This window comes from Euleptes europaea, chromosome 9 (assembly GCF_029931775.1).
Source record: "Euleptes europaea isolate rEulEur1 chromosome 9, rEulEur1.hap1, whole genome shotgun sequence".
NCBI lineage: Eukaryota > Metazoa > Chordata > Lepidosauria > Squamata > Sphaerodactylidae > Euleptes > Euleptes europaea.
The window spans coordinates 90,916,312-90,943,009 of NC_079320.1; the positions used below are offsets into that span (position 1 = coordinate 90,916,312).

The window sequence follows — 26,698 nt, forward strand, 5'->3', positions numbered from 1 at the left end:
ACTAGCACCAACCAAGCATCTCACATGTGAACCGAAAGCGACATTATCTTATATTCTAATAGTCAAACATGGCCCAATCTGGGAATACTTAAATCTGCAGATCGGGGCCACACTGACACAAAACAGATGGTTTAACAAACTTGGGTAACTCCCAAGTTTGCAGAATGCCTCTCTGAGCTTGGCCTTTGGGTTGGGGAGGGCAGAGTAAAAATGCAATAAAAATAAATAAAAGATAAAACTTTTTAAAAAAGAAAAAAAGTTTTATGAAGGAAAGGTTTACAAGCAATCACAGAGAAGTGTTATCAACAGGCAGGTGAGGAGGGCAGGAGGGGAAAAGAGATTGGGGGCACTTACAAATGAGGAAGACAGAGGCATACGTGTGAATCACATCTTTCCGCCTAACTGGTGAGACGAGTAGATGCAAAGAATCCTCCTCAACACCCCCCCAACTGCTCTAGTGCTGCTTCTCCCCTTAATTGTTCCTTCCTTCCCCCCATGTCATCTCCAGCAGGTTCCCTGCACCCCCAACATTGCTGGCTCAGCTCCCTGACTTGGCTCCCACCTCCACCCTGGCCTGGCATGGCTCCCTGCTCCCCTCCCACTGTGGCTACCACCACCCCTTCAGACTCTGCAAGTTCCTTGTAGGTTTCCACTTGTCAATATATCTAATTCTCAACATGACCAAATCTGTGAATACTTAAATCCAGAAATGTCTCCGAAAAATGAAATCTAATACAAACACACACACACACGCATTGGGGTTTTTAAAATGAAAAATAATAATAGAAGAAATGGCTGTAGCCTTAAGAACCTAATGCCCTTAGTGAGTATTTCTAGACAACCACATGACTATTGCCAGCCTTCAAACCTTGGTTTCTGTCAGTGAAAGGCAGGGGGTTGAAGAAGGGCCCTTTAAGAGAGGATTCATTGAGTCCACTGGCCAACTTGCCACCACACTTTGCAGAAGAAGAAGAGGAGGAGGAGTTGTTTTTTATATGCCAACTTTCTCTACCACTTAAGGGAGACTCAAACCGGCTTGCAATCGCCTTCCCTTCCCCACAACAGACACCCTGTGAAGTGTCTTCTTGCTACTGTTCAAAATCAGCCACCTCACAAAAGCCTGTATGGTATACTGGTTAGAGTTTGAGATTAAAATCTGGGAGATCCAGATTCAGATCGTTTCTCTGCAGTGGAAGCTCATAGGTTGACCTTGGGCCAGTTAAACGTTCTCAGCCTAACTTATCTCTCAGGGTGGTTGTGAGGATGAAATGGAGGAGGGGAGAATGAGGTACCGTAAGCTGTTCTGTGGAGAAAGGCTGCTGGGTATAAAATGAAGCAAATAATACAGTGGCAGGGCAGGGGCAGATTATACAGGGAGGCTGGCTGGTGCCCGGAAGGAGAGAAAGAAGTGGGAAAAGCAGAGAAGGTATAGGGGCTGCCAGGGAAGGGAAAGAGGAAACAGTGAGGGAGGGGGAAATGAGATGCCCCCCCCCTCCAGAAAGTCCTTGTGGGTCCTGTTCGTGTTCTCATTGCTAGAATGCTCTGGGTTGCCAGTTCTTCCTGGCCTGGCTTGTCTTTGTCCATTCTGTATAAGAGTGCAGTCAGATCCATAAGAAGATTGGTGTTTACCACTGCCAGGGAATATGCTTTACAGATAAATCTTGCCCATCATGTTAAGACCAGTCTTCTGGTTCTTCTACTCCCTTATGAGCCATGCATGGCACTTGATCCAAATGTACTTTCCGGCAGAACTGGTGGAGTTGGCGCCAAGTGAAACACACCTGCCTTCTGAGGGGCTGCAACGCCTTTGTGTCTTTGGGCTGTGCGTTCAGCCTTTGATTTAGAGTGAATTCCTTTCTTTATTGATAGGTTTGCCATGTTCCACAATGTCAGGATACCCAAGGAAAACTTGCTGAACCGAACTGGAGATATCACAGCTGAGGGGACATACACAAGTGCATATAAGGTAGGCGTTGTGCTTGATTGACCTCTGTGTGCTTTGTCATGCCCATACTTAATCTCTGTCTCAACAGGATTCCTTTTATTCACTAATCCTTTTAGTTCTTCCTCGTGTGCTGTTCAGGGCATTTTCCACTGAGCCCTTTTACAAAATGAGGATTAGGAAGTTCAAACATCATGTTGAACTTCCAAGCCGATGCAGGCTTTCAAGGTGGCCTACAGCCAGAAAAAATTGTGTGTGTGTGTATATGTGTGTGTGTGTACATATATACACATATAATATGCTAAAGCAAATATAAAAACCACATTAGAAAGTATAAATTCATCTGAAACAAATAAGAATACAATTAAAATCAAGAATAGCAGCACTTGGAAAACCAGCAGCAATAAAATATCATAAAAGTAGGCAAGACGGCAGTTAAGAGCAAATGACAATAAAATATCACAGTACCACAAATCAAACATGAATAACCCGTTAAGATCAGCAATATTCCCCCTCCCAAAAAAAAGCTGACAAAATGCCTGGGTAAATAAATAAGCCTTCCCCTGTCATCAAGAGCTTACCAGGCTCAGGGCCAAACAGATAAGGGAGAAAGAAGTGTTCCATAATCTGGGTGACAGAACTGAAAAGGTCCCGTCTCTTTCAACTGCCACTGGACACCCTTGCATAAGGAATGTGATGCTAATCTGACCTGGCTGTGGTTACAGAATGGACAACTGTGGCCAAGCTTTGCCTTCGGAAGGTTCGGCCCAAGCTGGCGAAAGGCACCGTGCACCAAAGACGCAATCTACGCTGCTGACAGCTGCAGTTCAAGATCTAACAGCACCTCCAGATTTACTCTCTTAGGGGGAGTATGGTCTCTTCTAGAACAGGCTAACTCATCAGCGACCAACCAGAGCTCTCGTCTGGACTGAGTTTCACTTTGAACTTTGTCTATTTTGCCAAATTTGTTGTTGATGGAAAAAGTTGGGGGAAAGTTCTTAAATTAAAGCCTTTGTGGTTGTGTTGCCTTATTTCCCTAGGATCTCAAGCAGCGTTTGGGAGCTTCCCTTGGTGCTTTGTCTAGCGGAAGAGTTATGATTATAGCCATGTCCGTGGTTAATTTAAAGCTCGCCATATCAATAGCAATTCGTTTCTCAGCTACTCGGCATCAGTTTGGACCAACAGATGAGAAAGAGATACCCGTTCTTGAATACCAAATGCAGGTAAAAAACAGACTTCTGTTAACAGTTGACACACCTGATGAGCAACTAATGTAGACTAAGAATCTGGTGTCAACTTAAAATACTGGCACAAGTCTTTCATATTCTCTGGCACAGCAATTTGACTTTGAAATGCCACACAGCTGGCTGACCAGCATTATTGCTGGTTGCAGTTCTTCAAACCTGTGAGGGCCTGTTGTGTCATGGGCAAGAAGCGGCTGTGTGGCTGTGAAAAGGGAGTGGTGAGGGAGGCTTCCAAGGCCAAATGGTCCTTATCGAAGCAGAAGACACAGAATTAGCTCAGCAGGACTGTTGTTTTTCCCCCTTGTTATGAGGTAATATGAGTGCCCGAGACTATTTCTCATGGTTTAGTAGTATGAAGGAATCTTGACATCAATATGGATTAATGTCCAAATCACTTTTCTGTCATGTTTCTGATTACCAAGATTTATTAAGGCTCATCTTTAAGAAGCTATGCTCGCTCATGATTTAAGCCACTGGGTCATAGGGATCCAAAGCAATGTGCATGCATTGGCGTTGATGTGGAGATATCAGAGTTTTTACAAGTTTTCCCTCATGGAAATTCCTTTCTTATTCCAGCAGTGGCGGTTGATTCCTTATTTAGCAGCTGTCTACGCCTTAGACTGTTTCTCTAAGTCACTGTTTATGAACTTCATTGAATTCCACATCGGCCTTCTAATGAAGGACAAGAGTCCACGACAGGTGAGAGATTTCTCAGGTGTTAATGGTGTGAAGAAGCCCCCACCCCTTCAGTTGCTCGATCTGAGCATGCCAAAGTATAAGGTGTGTCCTTTCTCCCTTGTGGTGGGTTCCCATAGAATTCTTGATAGTCCGGAATACGGTAGCTGCCACTATTCTTCTGAGATGGGAGACAGTGAGATGCCAAAACAGCTGTCAGGGCTGAAGGTTTCTAACCGCTTCCAAACCCTGAAAATTCCCTCAACTCCGCACTCCCTTTCTTTCTCAAGTTCTCAGGTCCCTAATACCCCCCTCTTATCCATTATGATGGAAGTGAAAGAATGGGAGAAAAATCCCTTAAGGACTAATTTCCTGGAAGTTCAGAGGCTTCCACCATCCCCCCTTTCCCAGCAAGCAGGATGGTCAACTTTCAGAGGAAGAGAATATGCAGCAAGAATACACAACCTATTTCTATTTTAGGGGTTTCCTAGTTTACCGGAAGACATAATTCCCTTCTCAAGCTAACCTAAGAGAAACCTGTAGGAGAGGGATATAGTTGGGAGCTGCTCCTATTCCTACAGCCAAAGGGGCAAAGGCTGTTCATTTTCGTTCTGTGCAGCCCCCACTGGGACTGTGCATGTGCAGTCCTGCCGCCAGAGGTTTTCCCATAGTTCTACCTCTAGGGGACACAGCGCATCGGCTGATTTAAATCAAGGTGATTCAAATTATCAATGAAAAAGACCAATTTAAATCATTGCTTTAAATCAAAGTTTCTGTTGATTATTTAGATGTTCCCTAAATAAAAGTGTATATTAATTGGTTGTTATAATGATAAAACATATTGATGTAAAGCTGAATAGAACCTTTATAAAAGCCCCAAAGGGACATACTGTGTTTCTTAAGTATTTAACTTAATGTTTTCACTGTTTTTTAGAAAATGACACACACCGTGTTACTTTTTTTTAGTTGATACTCATGATCTCCAAGAATGCTGTCTTACAACTTGCAGCTTTCAATAGACAGGTCCTGGTTGGAATGGCCACTTAGAGAGTGCTGCCTCTTTGCCTTTGTCATTAACCCTGCCTACCCTTGCCCCACCTCGCAAAAAAGTAAATATTCCTAAGCAGAAAGCAGGGCTGGTGGTTGTTACCAGTCAGACCCATGAAACATGAATCTTTGGGCTCTGCTTTGCGAGTTTACAAATAAGAAGGTCATGTTCAGTTTTAAGAGATTATATGTTGGGACCTGAAAGAATCACAAGGGAGGGAATCACATCCGTCCTCCTCCTACTCGCCTGCTGGGTCAGCCACCCACTGACCAGCCCGCCTGCTTGCCTGCAGCACCTCGCAAGGAGACACTCTGATAGAGCACAGGGCCTTTGTTAGGCCAGGAGTCTTTGCATGCTGATTACTGTATTTTTACTCCCTTGCATATCAGGCTGAACTTGGACGTGAGATACACGCCTTGTCTACTGCGGGCAAGCCGCTGTCCTCCTGGCTCGCACAACAGGGAGCTCAAGAATGCCGAGAAGCCTGTGGGGGTCATGGCTATTTGGCTAGTAAGTCAATTATTTCATCAGCTGCACAGATAGAGATCTACACGAAGAGTTTTACTTGGTGAGGTTTTGTTTAAAGATGTCGGGGGAAGGGCATGGCTCAGTGGTAGAGCATCAGCTTTGCATGCAGAAGGGCCCAGGTTCAGTCCCTGGCATCGCCAGTTATAAGGATCAAGTAGGAAGTGATGTGAATTACCTCTGCCCTGGAGAGCCACTGCCAGTGTGAGCAGACATTAATGACTTTGATGGACTAATGGTCTGAGTCAGTATCAGGCAGCTTCATGTGTTCATGTCTCATGGCCTCTGATAAGGAAAAGAGAGTAGGGTGGTCCACCCCCACCCCCACCCCACAGCAAGCTGGATCTCAAAGGTTTGCTGCAAGCTCTTGCGAAATGTTCTGCTTATATGGCTGGTAGTCATACAGAAGATTTTGTGGCTCTCTGAAATTAGTAGGCCAGGCATATTATGAATACAACTTCTTTTCAACATCCTTTTCCTTGCTCTGGGTCCTGTTTGGCCCCAAAGTTTACAGGTGATTTGAGAGACAGGAAGGACAGGGGACAAAGAGTAATAGTAAAGGAAAACTTGGACCCCTCTATGGTTATGCAAGGCAAAATTCTGAATATACCACACCCAGACAGGACCTGTCCTTGCTCTCCTGGATCTGTTGATTCATTACCTCCTGCCCTCTTGGAATGCCGCGTTTATGAGGAACTTAGATCACGTTATATCTCTCCCCTTTTAACATATAAATCTAATGCCTCTGTGTCTGACATAATGCCTTTTTTATTAAGTGACAGGGATCCCACAGCTACATTGTCAGTGGCAAGATTTGTTTCAGTCCTTTAATCCCTCAAACATTAGATATATGCTGCTCAAGATCAATGGATCAAGGAGCTTCTAAGGGAGAAAGGAAGGGCATGGCTCAGTGGTAGAGGAAAACTTGGGTTGAGTCCAACAGAACACAGGCTAGAGTGCGCTGGTTGTGATGGCAGTGCAGAAATAATGCTTCTTTGCCACCATCATGTCCATGAAGAGCCACCCAACAATGCTGTTTAGGGTTATGCTGTTCAGGGTGGACGCTGATCTGGAGAACCGGGTTTGATTCCCCACTCCTCCACATGAGCAGCAGAGGCTAATCTGGTGAACTGGATTTGTTTCCCCACTCCTCCACATGAAGCAGACTGGGTGACCTTGGGCTAGTCACACACTCTCAACTGTGTGACTAGCTGTGGTTTGATTCTTGGGCGTAAACGTAAGATGATGCACACACTGATCTTGTCCCCGGTGCCCTTGAACATTTATGTGAAGCCACTGGGAGAGACCATCCAAGTATTTGGAGCACTCTGTCATTAGAATTCCTTTTCTGTGGCTGCCCCCACCCCCTGACCCACGTCCCTGAGAGTTTTCTGCACTGGATCAAAGACCTTCCAGTTGTGGAAGGCCTTTGATTTACCATAGTTTACACAGTCTTTTAGAGGGTGGTTGTATCTCTTCAACATATTATGAATAAAGGTTTGAGGATTTGCAAAATCTGCTTTTTATACATTCAAATTTGTATCATAAACTACCAAATATGGTCAAAATGTAGTCTAGAAATTTTAAAAAATAAATGTGTATTCTTTTATACCAAAGGAGAAGTCTTTGACCTGCTTTACAAAGGCTTAACTTTCATTGACATTTTTACACTAAAACAGAGCAGTCTGGGTCTCTGCAAAGTGGTGCACCTCTCATTTCGTGCTGCTTGTACCACCTCCTGAGGCCACAGTCTGAACGCCTTAATCTTGTTTGCATGTGTGTGTTTTTTCCAACAGTGAACCGTCTAGGTGACATCCGCAACGACAATGACCCAAACTGCACATATGAAGGAGACAATAATGTTCTGCTGCAGCAAACCAGCAACTACTTGCTGAGCTGGATGAATGCCAGGCATCAAGGTGAGTGTGTGGGACTTGAGGTGGCCGTGAGCCCAGCGAGAGCCAGGTGAGGTCTGTCAGTGGGTGAGGAAAAGAGGCAGTGAGCAAGAGCCTCTTCCTGGTTGTGATGTGACCTCCTGGGGGCTGCAGATTCCTGAGATTCCTTGTTGAGGTTTCACATGAACACGTGAATCAGACCTCTTGGTCTATCAAAGTCAGTATTGTCTACTCAGACCGGCAGCGGCTCTCCAGGATCTCAGGCAGAGGTCTTTCCCATCACCTACTTGCCTGGTCCCTTTAATTGGAGATGCCGGGGATTGTACCTTGGATTTTCTGCATGCCAAGCAGAGGCTCTACCGCTGAGCCACAGCCCCTCCCCTTTCCTTGCACTGAGCTGCACTTACCAGCCCAACTGTGCTGTAGGAGGCTAACTCAGCCAGAATGCTCATTCCTTGTCAGCTTTTCAGCTGAAATGCTGATGGGTGGTCCATAGCCAATTAATGGCCAATTCCTGGTACTGTTTTTCTTGTGCCAGTACCAGTGTGGTGGAATGGGTAAGAGTGGCTGCTGCAGTCGTCTTGTTTGGGGGCTTCCTAGAGGCACCTGGTTGGCTGCTGTGTGAACAGACTGCTGGACTTGATGGACCTTGGTCTGATTCAGCAGGGCTCTTCTTATGTTCTTATTTTCCAAGGCTTTAAGAGGGGAGTGGACATGTTTATGGAGGAGAGGGGTGTTTATGGATGCTAGTCACAATGGATACTAGTCATGATGCCTACTGATCCAGGTTCAGAGGAGCAGGCCTATTATATTAGGTGCTGTGGAACACAGGCAGGATGGTGCTGCTGCAGTCATCTTGTTTGGGAGCTTCCTAGAGGCCCCTGGTTGGCCACTGTGTGAACAGACTGCTGGACTTGATGGACCTTGTTCTGATCCAGCTTGGCTTTTCTTATGTTCTTAATCTTGCATAATTCAGTTGTTCCTTACACCAACTTTGCTTCAAGGTGCATGACATGTTCTCGGACAAATCTAGCTGGGATTTCATTCAGCTTCTTTATGCTAGGGATTATGCTACAAAATTTGGAATTTGAATAAGTGCGCCCTGTAGCTTCACTCCCTCTCAATTGGATTGCATATGCACAGTCCCTGCAGTATGCTACTGTATCAAATGTTTGTTCTGTTTCAAGCTTGCTACATTTTTCACATGTATAATAAATACTCATCCTAAAAATGAAACATATCAATTAGCTATCAGGTACAGCAGATTTTGTACATCTAGAAATAGGCCACTGTTTTCCCTCTTGAGTGTGAAAATTTTAATTTTGAACATGGCTGAAGATTGGTGTCAGTTATTATTTTGGCACTTGGGCAGGAATGCGTGAGAACGCCGGGCACTGGATCAACGCTAACCTCTAGCACAGTGTTAATTTTATTCTGCTCAAATCTGCCAATGCTGTCTCCACACTAGCCATGCACACAAGGGATCAACGAATGCACCACAATGACCAATGAATGCATGGCATGACCGCATGACATAACCCCAGCACACTATGTATGCAAAACACAATCCAGCAGGCACGAGGACCCCATGGCACTCGTGACGAGCGGTCAAGTGACCATTCCTGACTTTCCCCACCACTGCATCTCTAGACCAGATATGAATTCACTGCTACCTAACTGTCGAGAACTTGCAAAGGTTCAGGAGCTCAGCTAGAATCAATGTGACAACCCCACAAAGGAGCAGCTGGTTTCACACAGGGCAGTGGTGGCGGTGGTCTTGTTCTGGGCCGTGCACGTGGCCTGTTTTTTCACTGTTAGTGGGGAGTGTCCTTGGCCTTCTATGGAAGGACCTTTTCCCACGGTCACCCCTGCCGACTGCTTCGGGGCTTCCTTTTGATTATGCATGCCTTTTCCGCCTGTCAGAGGTCGCCCTGCTCTCCCCACGTGTTTTGCTCGCATTCTCCAGATTCTGGTTAAAACAGCATCTGGAAAACATGGGCAAAACACGTGGGGAGAGCGAGGTGACCTCTGAAGGGTGGAGAAGGCGTGCATAATCAAAAGGAAGCCCCGAAGCAGTCGGCGAAGGTCATCTTGGGGAAACGTCCCTGAATAAAAGGCCCTTGCCTCTGCCCTATTTGGAGGGCTGTTGGGGAAAAGTCAAGGGAGAGACAGTCATGACTAATAGCAACTGCAGCAGACAGTGTCCAGTGTGGGCTGATGAGAAAGCGATGCCACCCGGGTGCTCCTCCCCTTCTAGCATCTCTGCCTCCCTTCCAAGCTGACGCTGCCCCTGTTGAGGCGGGCGCTGCGCTCATTGAGACAAACACCACTGGAGGAGCTGCAGTCAGACCTTCCCCTGGAGTTATTCTGTTTCGTGTGCCAGGAGTTTTGATCTTGGCAAGGCAACAGCAGCAGCAGTCTTGGTAGCCAGCATTCACTTGCAGAAGTGGCCGTACGTGATGGGAGTTCGCCTGTGGTTAGATGTCCATGGCCAGCTGGCCTCCACATTTCCTGCCTCATGCAAACTTATCCATTGTTCCCCAGGTGGAAACGTCTTACTGTTACCTGTTGAGTGAGTGTGGATTGTTTAGCTAGTGCACAGTTTTCCTCTAGTGAGGGGTGGGATTGTGGGAAACATTCTGCTCATATGTGGTTTCCCTCTCCCTTACTTACCTGTATGGAATACTTTGTCCCTACTCCCAGTTGGGCCTTGATCTGGATGGCCCAGGCTAGCCCAATCTTGTCAGATCTCTTGTCAAAAATGGCCTTGACCTCACCCAGTGTTACAACATTTTCCACACTAGCTACCTCCCTTTTTCCCTCTCTGTCTTGAGGTAACATTTGTCTTCTCAGCAGCCCCAGCCCCTCCTGTCTTTGTTCTGCTCAGCAGTTTGGTGGACAAGACTCCTTCGTTGTGCAAAATATCCTTTTACCAGATTCTCCTGCCTTGCACTCGGTTGCCTGAGAGAAAGGTTTTGCCTTGAATGGGCAGCAGCCTTGCCAAGGATCCTGTGCTCCACCCTGGTTGCAGAAGCAGTGTAGAAGGAAGGAGGTAGGGGAGCTGGAGTTCAGTGGGAGACTGGAATGAAATAGGCCTGAGGCCTAAGCAAGCACACGGGCGCTCCCTCGCCACATCCCCAGTGCCCACCCCCCAGTCTGGCTCTTGCATCAGCAGTGCCATCCTGGCAGTATCATGGCTGCCACAGTCTAACGTTATGTTCTGTGACCTCAAGACAATGGTGACAGAGATCCCTGATGCCACCTGGATCTCTTGGATCTGCTGGTATAAGGAGATGTCTCTTTGTTAAGCCCGCAAAAGTGAAGCAAAGGATGGCACGGCAAGTTTCTCAGCCAGTTATATGTATTTAAACCCTAAACAGTGATTGGGGTGTGGCTGTCATTTTTAGGTTTCAAAAATGCAGATGGGTGTTTTTTTTAAGTTTCCAGCTTAGACCTCAGGACAGTCTTTTAAAAAGGAAATAACCTCTGAAGTATGAATGTAGTGTCAAGGAGAATGCTTGCTTGACCTCCTGAGAAAACAGCTTCCTAGGAGGTGATTGTCTCAGTTAATGCTCAGGTGAGCTGATTTCTACCTCCCGTTGACTTTCAAAGTTGTTACTGCTCAGATCTTGACACACTCTGAGTTGGTATGTGGATTTGCTGTCATTGCTGTTTTCAGACAGAGGTCCCATGACATCACCGCTGGGCTCTTTGGATTATTTGGAAGGCTACGACCACATTCTTCGCCAGAAATTCACAGTGTCAAATGTTCATGACTGCATGGATGCTTCAGGTAACTTGGTTCACTTTGCTCCTCCCATTTCACACACCTCCGTTTTCAGTGGGGCCTCTTTTTCTCCAGGTCTTCTGTGTTTGCTGCTTTCGGGGTGTTGCAGTTGGGTGAATTAGAGTGCCTGTGACTGTAAGAGGATAGATACAGCAAGCGTGTCAGTAACCATAGGGGAGAGGGACAGTCATTAAGACACATTGATCCCAGACGTGGTTTGGCACCAGACTGACATTTCTGTGTGTGCAAGGACTTCTGGCGGGAATGAGGGGGGCATCTGGGGCTGCTGTTGGAGGCAGAAGGCAAGCAACTGGTGCTGTGAGGGCAGAAGTCGTTGCGCCCATGGAGACGTTAGTCTGATGCCAAGCCTAAGAACACTGACCATGGGGTCCAGAATACATCCACCCTCTTTGTAAATGGTCTTATATGTGTAGGTACAATTTTGAATTAAAGAGCGGCTTTAATGATTGGGGAGGGGAAGCTGAGGTTGAGGGAAGGCTAATGATTCTGTCTGGCATGCTGGTTGTGTAAGGAGAGAGGGGCTCTCTGGTGTTGGTTAGGACTATGGGGGCATCAACAGCAGGACGAGATGTGCGCCAGGCCCACAAGGATAGCACAGGACTTCAGTTCCCGGTTTATAACATACTCAGGACAGCTGATAGTATATGAAAATATTAATCACATTTTACAGCAGCATAAAAACAAATCACAAAATCAATACAAACAAACAGAAGGAAAAACCATAGGACTCAGCCCAGTAGAAACAAAAACCTTAAAAACCAGCAACACTACTAAAAGTTCTCCGAAATACAACAGCGTTTAATACACAAAAGCCCCTAAAATAAAACTCGGCACAAATCAAATCCCCTCTGGAGAATCATCCAGCCCTGCAGAGAAGAACAGTTTTGGCTGCTCTTCGGCAGGCCATCTGTTCTGGGGGGGAGGCCTTCCTAACCTTGGGGTCCTCTGTGTTGGGGGGCTCCATAGTGCATCCCCACCAATCTCCCCTCCTGCAGCGCCAGCATGCAGAGAAGGCTGACCCTGGCAGACCTTCAGTGGAGAGCACCTCCATATGGGCGCAGGTAGCCCTAGGTTCCTGGTCTGAGGCTGCTGAGAGCTCTCGGGGTCAGCACAGCACTTTGACGTGGGCCTGGAGACAAACTGGAAGCGAATGCTGGAGCCGAAGGAGCAGGGGGCAGGGTGTGGAGGCACGGGAGAAACTGGGAGGGGCTCCCGTAGGGCAGAGGTGGTCTGTCCGGAGAGAGGGCTCACGTTGGGCAGCTATAGAGCTAGGCCTTTGTCTGACTTGGTCCTCAAGACACCACAGGTGGGCGACAATGTTCCCAGCTCTTGCCTAGGTAAGACAGGTCAGTTGCATTCAAGGAAATATTTATAATTCAGCAGTCACAAAATATATGAACACAAGGCTAAAAGTCTTTTATGGGAAATGCAAATTTTCTGTTAAAAGAGAGCCAGCATGGTGTAGTGATTAAGAGCGGTGGACTCTAATCTGGAGAACTGGGTTTGATTCCCCACTCCTCCACATGAGTGGATTCTAATCTGGTGAACCAGGTTGGTTCCCCCATTCCTCCACATGAGCAGTGGACTCTAATCTGGAGAACCAGGTTTGATTCCCCACCTCCACCTGAAGTCTGCTGGGTGACCTTGGGTCAGTCACAGTTCTCTCTGAACTCTCTCAGCCCCACCCACCTCACAAAGTGCCTGTTGTGGGGAGGGAACGGGAAGGTGATTGTAAGCCGCTTTGAGACTCCTTAAAGGTAGAGAAAAGTGGGGTATAAAAACCAATTCTTCATAATGCTCCATAAAACATTTTACAAGAGGTGCACGTCTGTTTTGTAGAATATTGTGACTCTTCTTCTGGGAGGCAAAAACTGTGCTTTTTCTTACTCTGGAGGAGGGGGTTCGGTGATGTTCTGTGTCTGGTCCCTTCCAACATGGCAACTCCCTGCAACAGGAAAGTCTTCACTATCTCTTGGTCGTCACTGTGGGAAAACGGGAAGTTTGCCTGAGCTTTCCGTGAGAAACGGCCATGTCCCGGAATCAGCCCCAGATCAGCGACTTGTACTTAAAAGTAATCTGAATGAACAAAACTGCCCGAGTATAGCCTTGCTCTGGGTGCAGAGTTTTCATGGTAGGTGACGGGACTGGGCAGACTGATGGTTTCCTAGAAGAGAGGCAGCCGTCCCAGGGACTCTCTCTTGATTACAAGAAGGAATGTTGTGGTGTGTGGCACTCCCTAAGTGAGGCTCAGATGGAGTAAGGATCCCAGCAGGGAAAGGGTGCTCACTGACTCCAGAGTAGACGGAGGGTGGTGGGACACTTTGGTTCGTGGGGGCCAGCTTAAAGGCCCTGATAGATCTGCCCTGGACAAGTCACTTTCTCAACAGCAAACATTGCTTTATTGACAGAAATATGCAGGCATAATTTAGAGAATCCATAAATTGCTTTTAAATGTAAAAGTGGCCCAACACATTGTGTATGTCCTTGCTTGCCTTCCCATCTGCCATCTCATTACTGGAAGGGTTTGTTTTTTCCAGTTATTATTATCCTGTGATCTGGGTCAGACACTTTATGAGTCATGCTTTGAACAGGAAGTTTGGCACCTGGGGGATGCTTAAAAAACAACCCGTAATAACCCTTAATTGCCTTGGAGTATTCCACGATCAGATTGCTCTCAGCATCCATGTGCATTTGTGTGTCGTCGTCAGTTTCTGTCATGTTTATGAATAATTTCAGCAGGGAGACAACAACCAGCCTGCTTAAGGAAATACGTTGCTCAGGTGTGTGTGTGTTTTTTGAGCATTATGTCCACAAGACACCTGCAAGTCACGCAGGGATGCAGATTTTGTTACAGACTATCAACATACATTGCTCTTCACTTCATAATGATTTCAGATACCTCAATTAACACAGTAAACATTGACATGTTCTTTCTCCAGTACCTCTAACAGCATACAAGTGGCTGGTTTGTTACTTGCTTCGAGAGAGTTTCCAAAAGCTGAGAGACCAGGAGCAATCTGGTTGTACTGAGTTTGAGGCCAGGAACAACAGCCAGGTAAACAACTTCTATAATTTCATGAGTTCAGGTTGGGTTTTCTTTCATGTAGTTTTTCATGGACTACGCTGCCGGCCTGTTTTTTTCAACTACCATTTGCCCCCCCCCCCCCCCCCGGCCCGGTACCTGGCCCTCCTGAACCTTGTAAAGCCATGAGTGACATTTGACAGTCACAGTAGTGCAATGTGAGTGGTGAGCGATCCGGGGGCAGTTCTTTTCCTGGATTGTTTTCTCTTTGAAGGAGGGAGTACTGAAGACACAGGACAGTCTTGTAGTATTTGCTCTATGTGCAAATATAAAGGTACACACACATGAAGCTGCCATATAGTGAATCAAACCATTGGTCCATCAAAGTCAGTACTGTCTACTCAAGCTGGCAGCAGCTCAGGTCAAGGTCTTTCACATCACTGATTGGTCTTTTTTTTTTTTTTAAGTGGAGATGCCAGGGATTGAACCAAGAATCTTCCGCATGCAAAGCAGAGTCCCTTCACTGAACCACATCTCCTTCCCAAAGCATAGGTAAAGCAGACACAAAAGCATGGTGGCACTCCTGCTGAGCAGCAGATCCTCTGGGATCTGATGTAGTGTAGCGGGAGAGAGAGAGAGATCCTGCACCACTAACCCTCCTAAGCTACCTCAGCCTACTCACAGCCGGAGCTCTCCGCTTCTCTTTCTGTCCCTGCCCTTGCTTTTTACACAGATATAAAGACCATGATCAAGGCAGGTTGAAGTTTGCATTTGGAAAACACTCTAGTGATCATCTGAAAGGTTAAGAAACCCAAGGGGACCGTAGCAGTTCCTGGCTAACTATCCATATTTCAATATTTTTATTACTATAGATATATAAAGTTGGTCCTGATCACCCCCAGTTTATCTCTCCCCCTCTTTTTTTTCTTTGTTGCGTTTAGTCTGTGTTCTTCGTCTTGGTATTAAGGGCTGAAAAGGTTATCATCAGGGGAGACAGGGGAGAGGGTCCCTCGGGAACACAGTCACAATTAACATCCAGGGTGGCCAGCAGTGAATAGTTCCAAGCGATGGCAAGCCAGTACATAAACATTGTTTTGGCCTTTTTCACAAGTGTGCTTGGTGTTGTGGTGAGGAAGTGTAAGGTGGGCAGACAGTCCTCAGTTACTCCCAAAATCAAGATTCCCACTTTAAGAACAGGGGCACTGGACTGTGTGAGAACTTTCCCACTGAAAATATTTTGGTGCCCGCTCCTGCCACCCCAAACTGTCACACGTTTGCTCCTGTGTCTGATATGCAGAGTAGTCCTTGTCTCTTGCCCAGAGCTCCTGTCAGCGGGGAGTGAAGCTGTTACCTTTAGAAGGAGGTAAAAAGGTAAAGGTAGTCCCCTGTGCAAGCACCGGGTCATTCCTGACCCATGGGGTGACATCACATCCCGACGTTTACTAGGCAGACTTTGTTTACGGGGTAGTTTGCCAGTGCCTTCCCCAGTCATCTACACTTTACCCCCATTTTACTCATTTTACCGACCTCGGAAGGATGGAAGGCTGAATCAACCTTGAGCCAGCTACCTGAAACCGACTTCTGTCAGGATCAAACTCAGGTTGTGAGCAGAGCTTTGCCTCCAGTACTGAAGTTTACCACTCCACGCCACAGGGCTCTTTAGGAGGAAGTGGCATGGTGGAATAGGGCATAGGACAAGAGCATGGGGGGAGGTGGAAGAAGAGCCTGACAGAGCATGGGGGGAGGTGGAAGAAGAGACAAGAGCTGTTCAAGTAGGTGTGAGTCAGAGGAGGGGAGTAATGCTGACAGCAAATGAGGAGGGAGGGGCTGTGGCTCAGTGGCAGAGCCTCTTGCTTTGCATGCAGAAGGTCCCAGGTTCAATCCCCGGCATCTACAGTTATGGACCAGGCAGCAGGTAACGGGAAAGACCTCCACCTGAGACCTTGGAGAGCCGCTAACAGTCCGAGTAGGCAATACTGACCTTGATGGACTGATTCAATATAAAGCAACTTCATGTGTCTTCTCTTTTTTTGGAGGAGGGGTTGTGGATCAGTGGTAGAGCATCTGCTTGGCATGCAGAATGTCCCAGGTTCATTATCCTTATTTGTCAGTGTCCATTTGTTAGATGTGCAGAATTTATCATACACATTTCAGGCCATCATGCCTGAGTACCTCAACACGAGAAATTTTTGGGGTCTGACTGTCTTGGCCTGGGTCGTCATGATTGGGCAGAAACCGCAGAGATTTCGAAATGTTTGGTCAGTGTCTGGGCAGGATTCCTGAGTGCTGGGACAGTCAGAAAACAGCAAATAGCCAGAAACAGCTGAGGCAAAAGGGGGCCAGTAAATTTTGCTAGAAGGGGGGGAGAAAGATTCCTAATGAAAACTGAGCATTTTAGAAGAGACATTTTAAAGTAATACAACTCTTCAAATGTAACTGAAATGAAACAGTCTACAAGAAAGCCTCACTTGTGTTGAAAGGTTTAGTGATTAATCTGAGGGTTTGAGAGTTAAAGTAAAGAAATAAGTCAAGTCATGTAGGGGTTTTGGGAAACTGGGAGCCATGAGGGCTGGTGTGGCCTTTTTATGAACCCTGTAAACTCATGCCCTCCCACCATGTGGTCTATAGAAAACCAGTCCCCTAAACATCTGTATATTTGTTAAATCCTAATTTTAATAGTCAAAGGATTCTAAAGGAATTTTCTGGGGAGTTGTGTGTCTGAGAGATAACTCATAGAAGGCATAGTTTGTTTTACAACAGTTAGTGATTCATCAGAAACCTTTGGGGGAAGCTGACCTGACATTCAGAAATAGGACACTGGTTGAGGGAACTCGTATTAACTCTTCCACATGGAATTTGCCGGTTTCCCCATAACGCTGACCATCCATGTGGAGTTTGTGCCAGGTTCCACACAAAAGACCCACAACAACAAGTTGGTAAAATCACAAACTACTTAGCCATGACATGGATTTTGGGGGTAGGATCACCAGGTTCCAGAAGCCATATGGGAGGTGGACCCGTATTTACAGGTTATCTTCTACCTCCTCTTCTGAGTGACTCTAAAGAGTGCTGATGTAAAATCTGTCAGCCAGACTGTTCCGATTAAGGCCAACTCATTATATTGTCATATTCCTCTTGGAAGCTGGTGAGATTGTTGTAATCTGGTATAGAGTTAGCACTGAGGTAAGAAAAGTCAGCTTTGAGGTAAGATGAGTTAAGATTTCTGTTTTTGGACTAGTTCTTTTTGGATAAGGAGCTAGTGGTGAACATATTTTCTGGAATTTATTTTGGGTTTTAGGGGGAGAATATATCCTCTTAGGTTGAGGGAAGCTAGTGAAGAATTTCTTGTTTTTGGAGAATTTGTCCTACTGGGTTGAGAGGAACAGTAGAGAATTTAACTGTAGAATTTTATTTTATTTTTGTAGAATTTATCCTCAGGTTGAAGTATCTGTAATAAGAGATTGAAATAAAAGAAGGAACTTTGTTGCCTTGAAATTGTCATTGCTGCATAGCTGAAAATAAAGTAGTTAAATAATATTTGGATTGTGTCTGTTGTTTCCTTTCATGTGGGATTTTTCTCCTTTCACACTGAGGATAAAATATCCCTTGTAATTCAGGGTTAACTAAAAGTTATCTGTAATCATGCAGATTAGCATATCTGTATTTCCATTCACTTTGCAAGTTTTTCCTTTCTTCAAGGTGTACTACTGTCGTTCCTTAGCAATAGCTTTCATCGAGCACACCGTTCTGCAAAGATATCACGACTGTGTCCACAGTGCGGACACGCCGGCCGCTCTCCAGCCAGTGCTGCATCGCCTGTGCTCGCTGTACGGACTGTGGTCTTTGAATAAGCACATGGCTGTGCTCTACCAAGGTGAGGTCAACATCCTGCCAATGTGTCACATTTGATTTTGAAGGCCCGTGAGGCGGCTGTCCTTCCGTTTTTCTTATGCATTTTATTGTGTCCACCTGAAGTATGATTGGATGTCTTAGCTGGGAACCAAAATGATCAGGAGGTTGAAGCACCTCCCGCATGAGGAAAGGCAAAATCAGCTGGGACTACTAAATGGGAGGGGGAGCGGTGAATTTTGAAATGCAGTTGGCTGAGTTTTGGTGAATGCTGCTGGCTATAAAAGACCCGTTTGTTAAAGAGGGGGGCTGTTAACTGCTATTAGCCTCGATTGCTAAATGGAAGTTCTGTGCTCAGAAGCACTGAGCCTCTCTAACAGTGAGATGGAGCGACAGGAACGTACATGAGGTTTGGGGCTTCCACATTGTACTTGGGAGCTTCTCGGTGATCCAGCCAGCCACTCCGTAAACGGGATGTGGGACTGAAAGCACCTTACAACCGATTTTTCTTATGTGATATATGATAAAGACTTTTCTTAATGTGTATCAAAAATCTATGTTGAAGGGTCTAGAAACTGGCCTGCAGGTGTAAGAGAGCCAACAGGCAAGTTGATGTCTTATGATTTCAAGCGCTTGAAAATGTTACACTTTTTCTCAGAATATCACTCATCTGTTCAGTGTTCATCCTCCCAGCCCGAGGAAAGGAAAGCCTAATTTTGCTTTCTAAAAGCTGGTAGCTGTCATGAGGGAAGCGGTCTTCAGTGAGGCGCTGCTGCCAAGGGGGACGTGCTCCCAATGCCATGCCGCGCTCACTAAATATCAGGAAAGGAGGCCAGACAAGGTGACCTCCTCTGATTCATGAGTTGGGGTGAATGAAAAGTGGCGTGGAGGTTCCTCCCAGGTCTTGGCTCTGCCTGCTGGGTCAGGGAGCAGTGAGTGAAGGTTCCTCTCGGGCTGCAGCTGGTAAGCTGGCAGTCTCTCAGCCTCTTTCCTCCATACTTTAACTCCTGCTGATGGCTGGGGGGGATAAGAGAGGTTGTGGCCTCTGCTTGGCCTGCAGACACGATGGTCCCAAACCAAGTAAGGCTTTGCTTGTCAGGCTCCACACACTCACATACTAGTTGTGGCTTTCCCCCCACCCCAGCAGGAGCAAACACTTTCTCCACTTTTTCCATTTTGGGGAGGGGCCATGGCTCAGTGGTAGAGCATCTGCTTGGCATGCAGAAGGTCCCAGGTTCAATCCCTAGAAGCATCTCCAGTTAAAGGGACTAGGCAAGTAGGTGATGTGAAAGACCTCAGCCTGAGACCCTGGAGAGCCGCTGCCAGTTTGAGGAGACAATACTTACTTTGATGGACCGAGGGTCTGATTCAGTATAAGGCAGCTTCATGTGTTCAGTACTGACTGATGGACCGAGGGTCTGATTCAGTATAAAGCAGCATCATGTGTTCATGTGACCCCCGTGGTGTTCAGCTGCATCTGTATGAAGCTGGTGTGCAGTCATGCAGAGATTTGGAGTGAAATATGCTGTTTGTACACAACCTCTCCTTTTCAGCAGAGTTGGGTGAAACAGTGGAAGATGTAACAGGATGCAGTAATGAGCTGCTGAGGGCCAGTAAACTGAAGCTCAGTCCAGAGAAGAGTTGGTGGCTTTTCAGTGATAGGGAGTGAGGAATCAGCTTGATCTAGGTGGGGGTTGCACTCCCCCCAGTGGAGCAAGTTCACAACTCAAGATGGGGGAGTGCTTTTAGATCTGTGTGCAAGGGGGGATGCTGAGGTTTGCTCTGGAGCATGGAGCATCTTTAACCCACTTCGTTTGATGCCCTAGCTGTGGCCTTTCCTTTAAAAATATGACCTGGCCACAGTTATCCATCCTCTGATCACAACCAGGTTATATAACTATACAGTCCAGCAGCCTCGGAAGACTCCTCGGAAACTTCAGTGGTTTCAAAATGCAGCAATGATATTTGCTGGCTGGTATGAACTACAGGCCCTGACCTGGATGGCCCAAGCTAGCCTGATCTTGTCAGATCTCAGAAGCTAAGCAGGGTTAGCCCTGGTTAGTATTTGGATGGGAAACCACCAAGGAAGTCCAGGGCTGCTGTGCAGAGGAAGGCACTGGCAAACCACCTCTGTTAGTCTCTTGCCATGAAAACCCCAAAAAGGGGTCGCCATAAGTCGACTGCAACTTGAGGGCACTTTATACACACACACATACACACACACACACACATATGAACTACAGAGAACTTACCTTGCCAATACTTTGGAAATAATACTGGATACCAGTTTGTTGGTGGGCCTTATTCAGAGTTGCTGGTTCTTCAGGGTTGCCATGGTGCCTGAAAGACCTGCTGCTCCTTGCCTGGTCATTAAGACCTTCCACTGGAGGCCTTGACCTCTGTGCCCTCATACTCTGGCATGAGGAATGTGGGCTGCCCAGGCTTTTTCCATTCAGTCCTGATCTGCGGAGTTTCCTCTTTACTTAAGTGTACCTGGTTCCTTCACTTTTGAGTTTCATGTGCCAGGAAAAGTGTTTTTGTTCTGTTCGCCCAGGCATTTGGCATGAGGTAAGTGACAGAGGTTCTTTCCCCCTCACCCACCCTTCAATTTGTCCTACTTTACTTGTTTTATCATGCTTTATAGCATTTAATCTGTTGCTGTTATTTATTGGTCGTTGTATGGTTGCTGCTTCTGTTTTCTATCACTTCTGTTGTGTCATGCTATGAATTGTTTCTGTTGCGTTTTCTGGTGTTATCCTGAACCACATTGGGAGCAGGCATACGGAAGGCCTAGGGAGGCTCTTCTGAGAGACCATCTTCTCTGAGCCGCCCCTGGCCCAATAAAAGTAAAGGCGAGCACCAGCTCCTTGAGTTTAACCCAGAGACAAATTCTTCCGTTACCAAACGTATGTATAGAATCTTGTAATGGAAACAGAGTGCTTTAGCTCTGCTTATTACTGCATGTATTTTTCAGGTGGCTTCGTTTCAGGTGAGAAGGCGGGTAGACTTGTGCAAGATGCAATTCTAGAGCTTTGTTCACAGGTATGTTCCAAACCAGGTCCAGTAAGATTACTAAAACAGTGACCAACTTGGGAAGGCCCCTACAGTGGCAATCTTATCTGGAAGTTTCCTCGTGGGCTTGTCCAGACTCCATCACCGAGGTGGGGGGGAGCGAGGTGTTCAGACTTTTCTTGCAGCTCTGAATGTAGTTTATTTATTTATTTAACTATTTACGTCCCACTTTTCTCTGAAAGGGACCCAAAACAGCTTACAATAAAAACTGTACGTAAATGAACCAAAGCACAGCAAACAAAACAAAAAGACAAGCAAATACCTCTCCCGCTGGTCCTGGATTCTTTGGCTGGCTTGACTGGGATCACAGGCTGTGAGCCCAAGACCAGCCGAAAAGCCCTCTGTGGCTCTTGCCTTTCAGGTTATGCCTCTGGCCACGCCCAAGCTTTAAAAAGGTACCTGGGACAGGAAAGGGGAAAGCAGTTCTTAGCAAAGCTGTTACACAGCTGGCAAGGACATTCCTCATCTTATTCTTCCCTCCCTTCCTGCCACTCTCCTCCAGTGAAAATGGAGTGTGATTCATGATTTCTTTGCATCTGGGGAAATTTGAGATGACTGCCAGTCAGGTCAGCGTAAAGAGCACCTGCAGAAAATTTCTGGAGCAGGATTGCTGGGTGGGACAGGCAGTTGGGTGTGGGAGGGTCAAGGGTTGTGGGAGATAATTGCCTTTTCCAGTTCAGATACATAACACGTCCTGCCAACTGATCCATCATATGTATCTTGCATAGAGCTGGAAAGGACCTCAAGGGTCTTGTAGTTCAATCCCCTGCACAGTGCAGGAAATTCTCAACTACCTTCCCTCCCCCAGTGATCCCTACTCTATTCCCAGAGGAAGGAAAAAAACCTCAGGGATTCCTGGCCAATACGGCCTAGAGGAAATTGCTTCCTGATCCCAAAGTGGCAATCGGCATTTCCCTGAGCATGCAAGAAAGGGCCACGAGAGCCAAACACTGACACAACCCTTCCTTCCCTCCCTCTCCCGATCTGCCTAAGTTCACAGAATCAGCATTGCTGATAGATGGCCATCTAGTCTTTAAAAACCTCCAAAGGAGGAGAGCCCCAAAGAAGGAGAGCTCCCGAGGAAGCCTGTTCCACTATACAGGGAAAAGTGAGGTGCCCACTGTGTAATTATCTTTTTAGCATATTTATGGAATTTAGAATGCTTTTGTGTTCTACAAGCAAAATTATGAATATTGTCAAAACTACAGAGAGCTCCAAAGTGCTGCACCTTATACTGTCTTAATTTTGGGCGTATAAAATACAGGTAAAAAGAAAGGTTGAAACAGAAAACAAGTTTTATAACAAATAAAACTGTCTCACACATTCACAACAGGACTAATAGCATATTTGAACAATGTGTTAATATTGAAAGCACTGGACTCTTCAGTACTGAATTATCATAATACACATTGTAGCATATTAATTGTGGGCAAAATTATTCATCTTAAAATAAACATCTTTGAAAAGATGTTGAATATGTCTAGAAAATGCACAGAAAGTATCATTCTCTTATTATAGATGGCCTTACATTAAAATCTTAATACTATACATTTTGCATAAAAACGTGTCTTAAAAAGAATTTCATACATTCCAAAAGAAAAAAATACTTCATAGGATTTTTTTCTGAGCTCTCATGGCAGGCATCTGCTACTGATTATTATGAAGATTTAAAATACATATAATGTTATAGAAGGTCAGAAATGTAAACCATTTGGTCAAAATAAGCTGTAGAAATTTGCAAAATTAAGTCATCAATTTAACTTTTGAAAAAACAGCAAAGATAGACATGATACTGAAGCTTTCCGAATTCGAAGGCGTCTGCTGTTGCGAGTGAACCATTTGTCATGATGACTCTGTCGTTTCTTGGCCACCACAGAAAGCACAAAGCTGCTTCCAATTTTCGTTCTTTGTTTCTGCACAGCTGAAGGATGACGCTGTTGCCTTGGTGGATGTTATTGCTCCTCCTGACTTCATTCTCAACTCCCCCATTGGCAGAGCAGATGGAGAGGTAAAAAAAATATATATATATACTGTTTTTCTAAAGCTCTAGCAGGGATGATGGTGATCAGATGAAAAGGAGGATTAAACTCCTTTTCTCTCAGTAATTGCATGGAAAAGGTATTTCAGCACGTGTGTCTTTCCCTCCAAGTTGCACCTGTCCAAACGCCCACCTTTTCCATCTGGCTCCCATAGAAAGAGGCAGAGGTGTGCAGTAAAGTAGTTCAGAGCGAGTCCTCTTGGGTTGCCATTTTGGGTTAAAAGCAGCCCCTGGGTCAGGAAGGGCTGAAGATGGCTGGTTTAACGGAAGCCACTCTCTTTCCTTTGCAGCTGTATAAGAACTTGTGGAGCTCCGTCCTCCAGGGCAGCAAAGTGCTGGAGAGACCGTCTTGGTGGGCAGAGTTTTGTGCCAATAAACCTGCTGTGGGTAGACTGAGGTCAAGAATGTAAATGGAATGGTACACAGGAGTGACCAAGGTAGGGGTTGGGATGATTTACGCTATTATGAGCTAAAGAAATCATGTTTTAAACATTGCAAATGAAGGGACTTTTTGTGAAGGAAGTGCTCTGTGGCACAAAGGTTTTGAAACAGCATCCAGGCCTGAGGCCACCGGCATAATCACGTCGAGACCAGCACGGACCAGTTCCTTCCCAGTTCTCGCTTTTGTGGTTTATTCAAGACATGTGTGAATGGGATCCTTCTGAAGCTTGAATATTACGTCCCTCTCAGTTCATGAGAGCTCACATCTGAATCTAACATCTGCTTTTTGAACAGTAACACAATAGTAAACTGAAGCTGGAAAAATAATTGTAGCAAGTAGAAGGAAAGTTATGTCCACACAAAGCTAACCAAGATTCTCTGTTGCTATTAATTTAAATAGTTCTGTCAGAGTCACTGAAGTGTCCTGTTACAGTTACTGAGCAGAAATATTTATGTCATCTCCAAATTTGGCCCACAGAGTTCATATAAGATGAGAAGTTTCAGATTTTGATTGTCATGTTTATGCCTCTCTAAGGCAACTGATTCCATATTCTTTCGTCTAAAGTATATTTAATTGATGGCAGTGAAAATGTTTAATTCTACATAATCTCTCCAGTGTTCTGCATTGTATCTGTACTTTTAGTTTAAGTGAAAGCAGATGTATCAACCTCAAGCAGCTGCTTTCAGAATATCCAAGTTTTATTTGTTATATGTTACAAAATAAAATTCTTCCACCTGCTAGATATGTTTGGCTCTCAGAATTTATATATTTTGTGTCATCGTTAGAAATGGTGGAATAAATATTAACATAATTAAAGAAAAATGTTTGTTTCAAATATTCATGAACGATACAATTTTGGTTTCCTGTACAGTCCAGGAAGGGTACACTCCACGTGTTGGCCTGACTCTTCTGCCTCCCCTTTGTCTCTATCACTTGGTCCGTAACCAGCCCGCCTCTCCTGTGCAACTTAGGGAGACCCTGCAAGCGAGCCCTTACTTGAGAATGATTCTGGAGGGTGCCTGCAAGATAAAAGGAGGTGGGCTGAGCAGGACTGAATGTTAATGGGGACACAGAACGTCTACGTCGCCTGGCCACCTTCCCTTCCCCTCCCCACAACAGACACCCTGTGAGGTAGGTGGGACTGAGAGAGCTCTGAGAGAGCCGTGACTAGCCCAAGGTCACCCAGCTGGCTTCATGTGGAGGAGTGGGGAAACTAACCCGATTCACCAGATTAACGTTGGCCACTCATGTGGAGGAGTGGGGAAACCAACCCGGTTCACCAGATTAACGTCGGCCACTCGTGGAGGAGTGGGGAATCAATCCCGGTTCTCCAGATCAGAGACCACTGCTCCAAACCACCAGTCTTAACCACTACTCTGGCTCTCAGGGGGGGAAAAGAAAGGTGCAGAGAGAAATTACTCAGCTGGGTACAGTCAGCTCTATTATTCTAAACATTTCAGTGTAATCAAGGTGCTTTTAGGCACCGTACTCTGTTTAGCTTTAGACATGCTTAACAGAAAGTTATGTGTCTTTTAGTTGAAGGAGGTTAGTCTAAGGGCCAAACTAGAGTAGGGTTTGGGGTTCTTAAAGACTTGGGTCCAGCCCCAACCCAGTGGAAAGGTTGAGACCCAACTCAGGTTCCCTGTAGCTATATGACAGCTGCAGGGAATGTCTTAAAAAATAGAGGAGCTCCTATTTGGGCTTGGGAGGGGGGAAGGCGCCTGCCTCCCTCCATCCGTTTTCCTGTGCCAAATCAGCGTGGGGAGAGGAATTATTTCCCTGTTTTTGTTGCTCTGCATGTCAGGCAGCAAGAACAGGTTAATAACTCCCCCTGGCCCTGTTTTGGTACAGGAAAGCAGCTGGGGGGAGGCAAGAGCCCTTCTTCCTCACGTGGCGGCAATCTGAGCCCAAATGGGATCTCCATTATTTTTTAACAGCCATTCCCCGCAGCCACTGTGGGGAAGACTAGTCAAATCTGGACCTGACTCAGTAAAAACTTGCTGTGTAGTTTGGTTCTGTACAGATGCATGCTGTGCAGCGTGGGCCAATGTTGTTTGAGGGCTGGGACTGCAAAACTGGTACTGATGAGCGTATTCATGTGTGGAGCCATCAGATCCTTGAATATGATACTGTGATGGCTTGTCTGCCTGGTGTGGCAGTTAAGAGCGGCAGACTCTAATCTGGAGAACAAGGTTTGATTCCCCACTCCTCCACATGAGCGGCAGACTCTAATCTGGAGCTCTCTGGGAGGTATATTGGAGAAAGCGGTCCCAAAGATACAAAGGGCCCAGACCATTTAGGGCTTTAAAGCGAGTGCTAGTTGGGTTTACTGATCCACAAATAAACGCGAAATAAGCCCTTTCAGCTTTTTTCAGGGTTAATTGCAGCCGAATAGGGGGAAGGGCAATAGCGGACCTACATTTTTGGGACCCTGAAGTTTGAACTGTTATGGGGGCCATAAGCAGCAACAACAGGGCAACATCCAGCAGAATCCAAAGGGCCTTGCTACCCTTACAAGGACCTTGAGGCCCAAATGACGGAGAAAAGGGTGGTGGGGTGGAGTCCTTGAAAATGGGTCATGCAGTGAGCCCCTTCCCACCAGCAACGAGGTCTGGATAATAGCTGTTATCTTCTTCAATGGGGTTGTTCTATGGCAGATCACCACAATTTTTAAAAAAAATTTAAACACTACATCTCAGATTTTGATTAAAATTGTTGTACTGGGTTATCTCACATGTCAGTCACTGGTGTGAATAAAATAAAATAAAAATTTCATTAGTTTCATAGTAGATTCGCCACTGGGAAAGGGGAATCCTGGCAAAGCCAGATAGCCCCATCCCAAATAACCTGAATAGGTATTCGGGTTATTCGGGTTTGGCTATTCCCCTTTAGATCTGTGCTGCGGGCCTTCTCTAGGGCTGGAGAAAGCCTGCAACACAGATCTAAAGCAATTCTACACCACACCGATTCCTGGGAGCCCCACAAATTGAGGCGGCATGGAATTGCTTTAGATCCACGCCGCCAGCCTTGGCAGCGTGGATTTAAGTGAAACCCACCCTGTGCAGCTTTCCTGGCAGCATGGATCTAAAGTGAAGGGCCCCGCCTGCCCCCTGTATAAAGCCCCTGATTCTGCCCCCT

General features: G+C 46.1%; 1 protein-coding gene across 1 annotated transcript in view; it reads left to right on the forward strand.

Annotated features, from left to right (window-relative positions):
* ACOX3 (acyl-CoA oxidase 3, pristanoyl) overlaps window positions 1–23,634 on the forward strand; it is a 40,582-nt gene extending 16,948 nt beyond the window's left edge. Inside the window, exons 7-17 of the mRNA XM_056855265.1 lie at window positions 1,870–1,966; window positions 2,983–3,165; window positions 3,763–3,885; window positions 5,299–5,419; window positions 7,231–7,353; window positions 11,009–11,122; window positions 14,077–14,192; window positions 17,859–18,033; window positions 20,983–21,050; window positions 23,002–23,088; window positions 23,409–23,634. Of these exons, the coding sequence (XP_056711243.1) occupies window positions 1,870–1,966; window positions 2,983–3,165; window positions 3,763–3,885; window positions 5,299–5,419; window positions 7,231–7,353; window positions 11,009–11,122; window positions 14,077–14,192; window positions 17,859–18,033; window positions 20,983–21,050; window positions 23,002–23,088; window positions 23,409–23,528 (1,327 nt within the window). The 3' untranslated portion in view covers window positions 23,529–23,634. The remainder of the gene's footprint in view (window positions 1–1,869; window positions 1,967–2,982; window positions 3,166–3,762; window positions 3,886–5,298; window positions 5,420–7,230; window positions 7,354–11,008; window positions 11,123–14,076; window positions 14,193–17,858; window positions 18,034–20,982; window positions 21,051–23,001; window positions 23,089–23,408) is intronic.
* The last annotated feature ends 3,064 nt before the right edge of the window (window positions 23,635–26,698 follow it).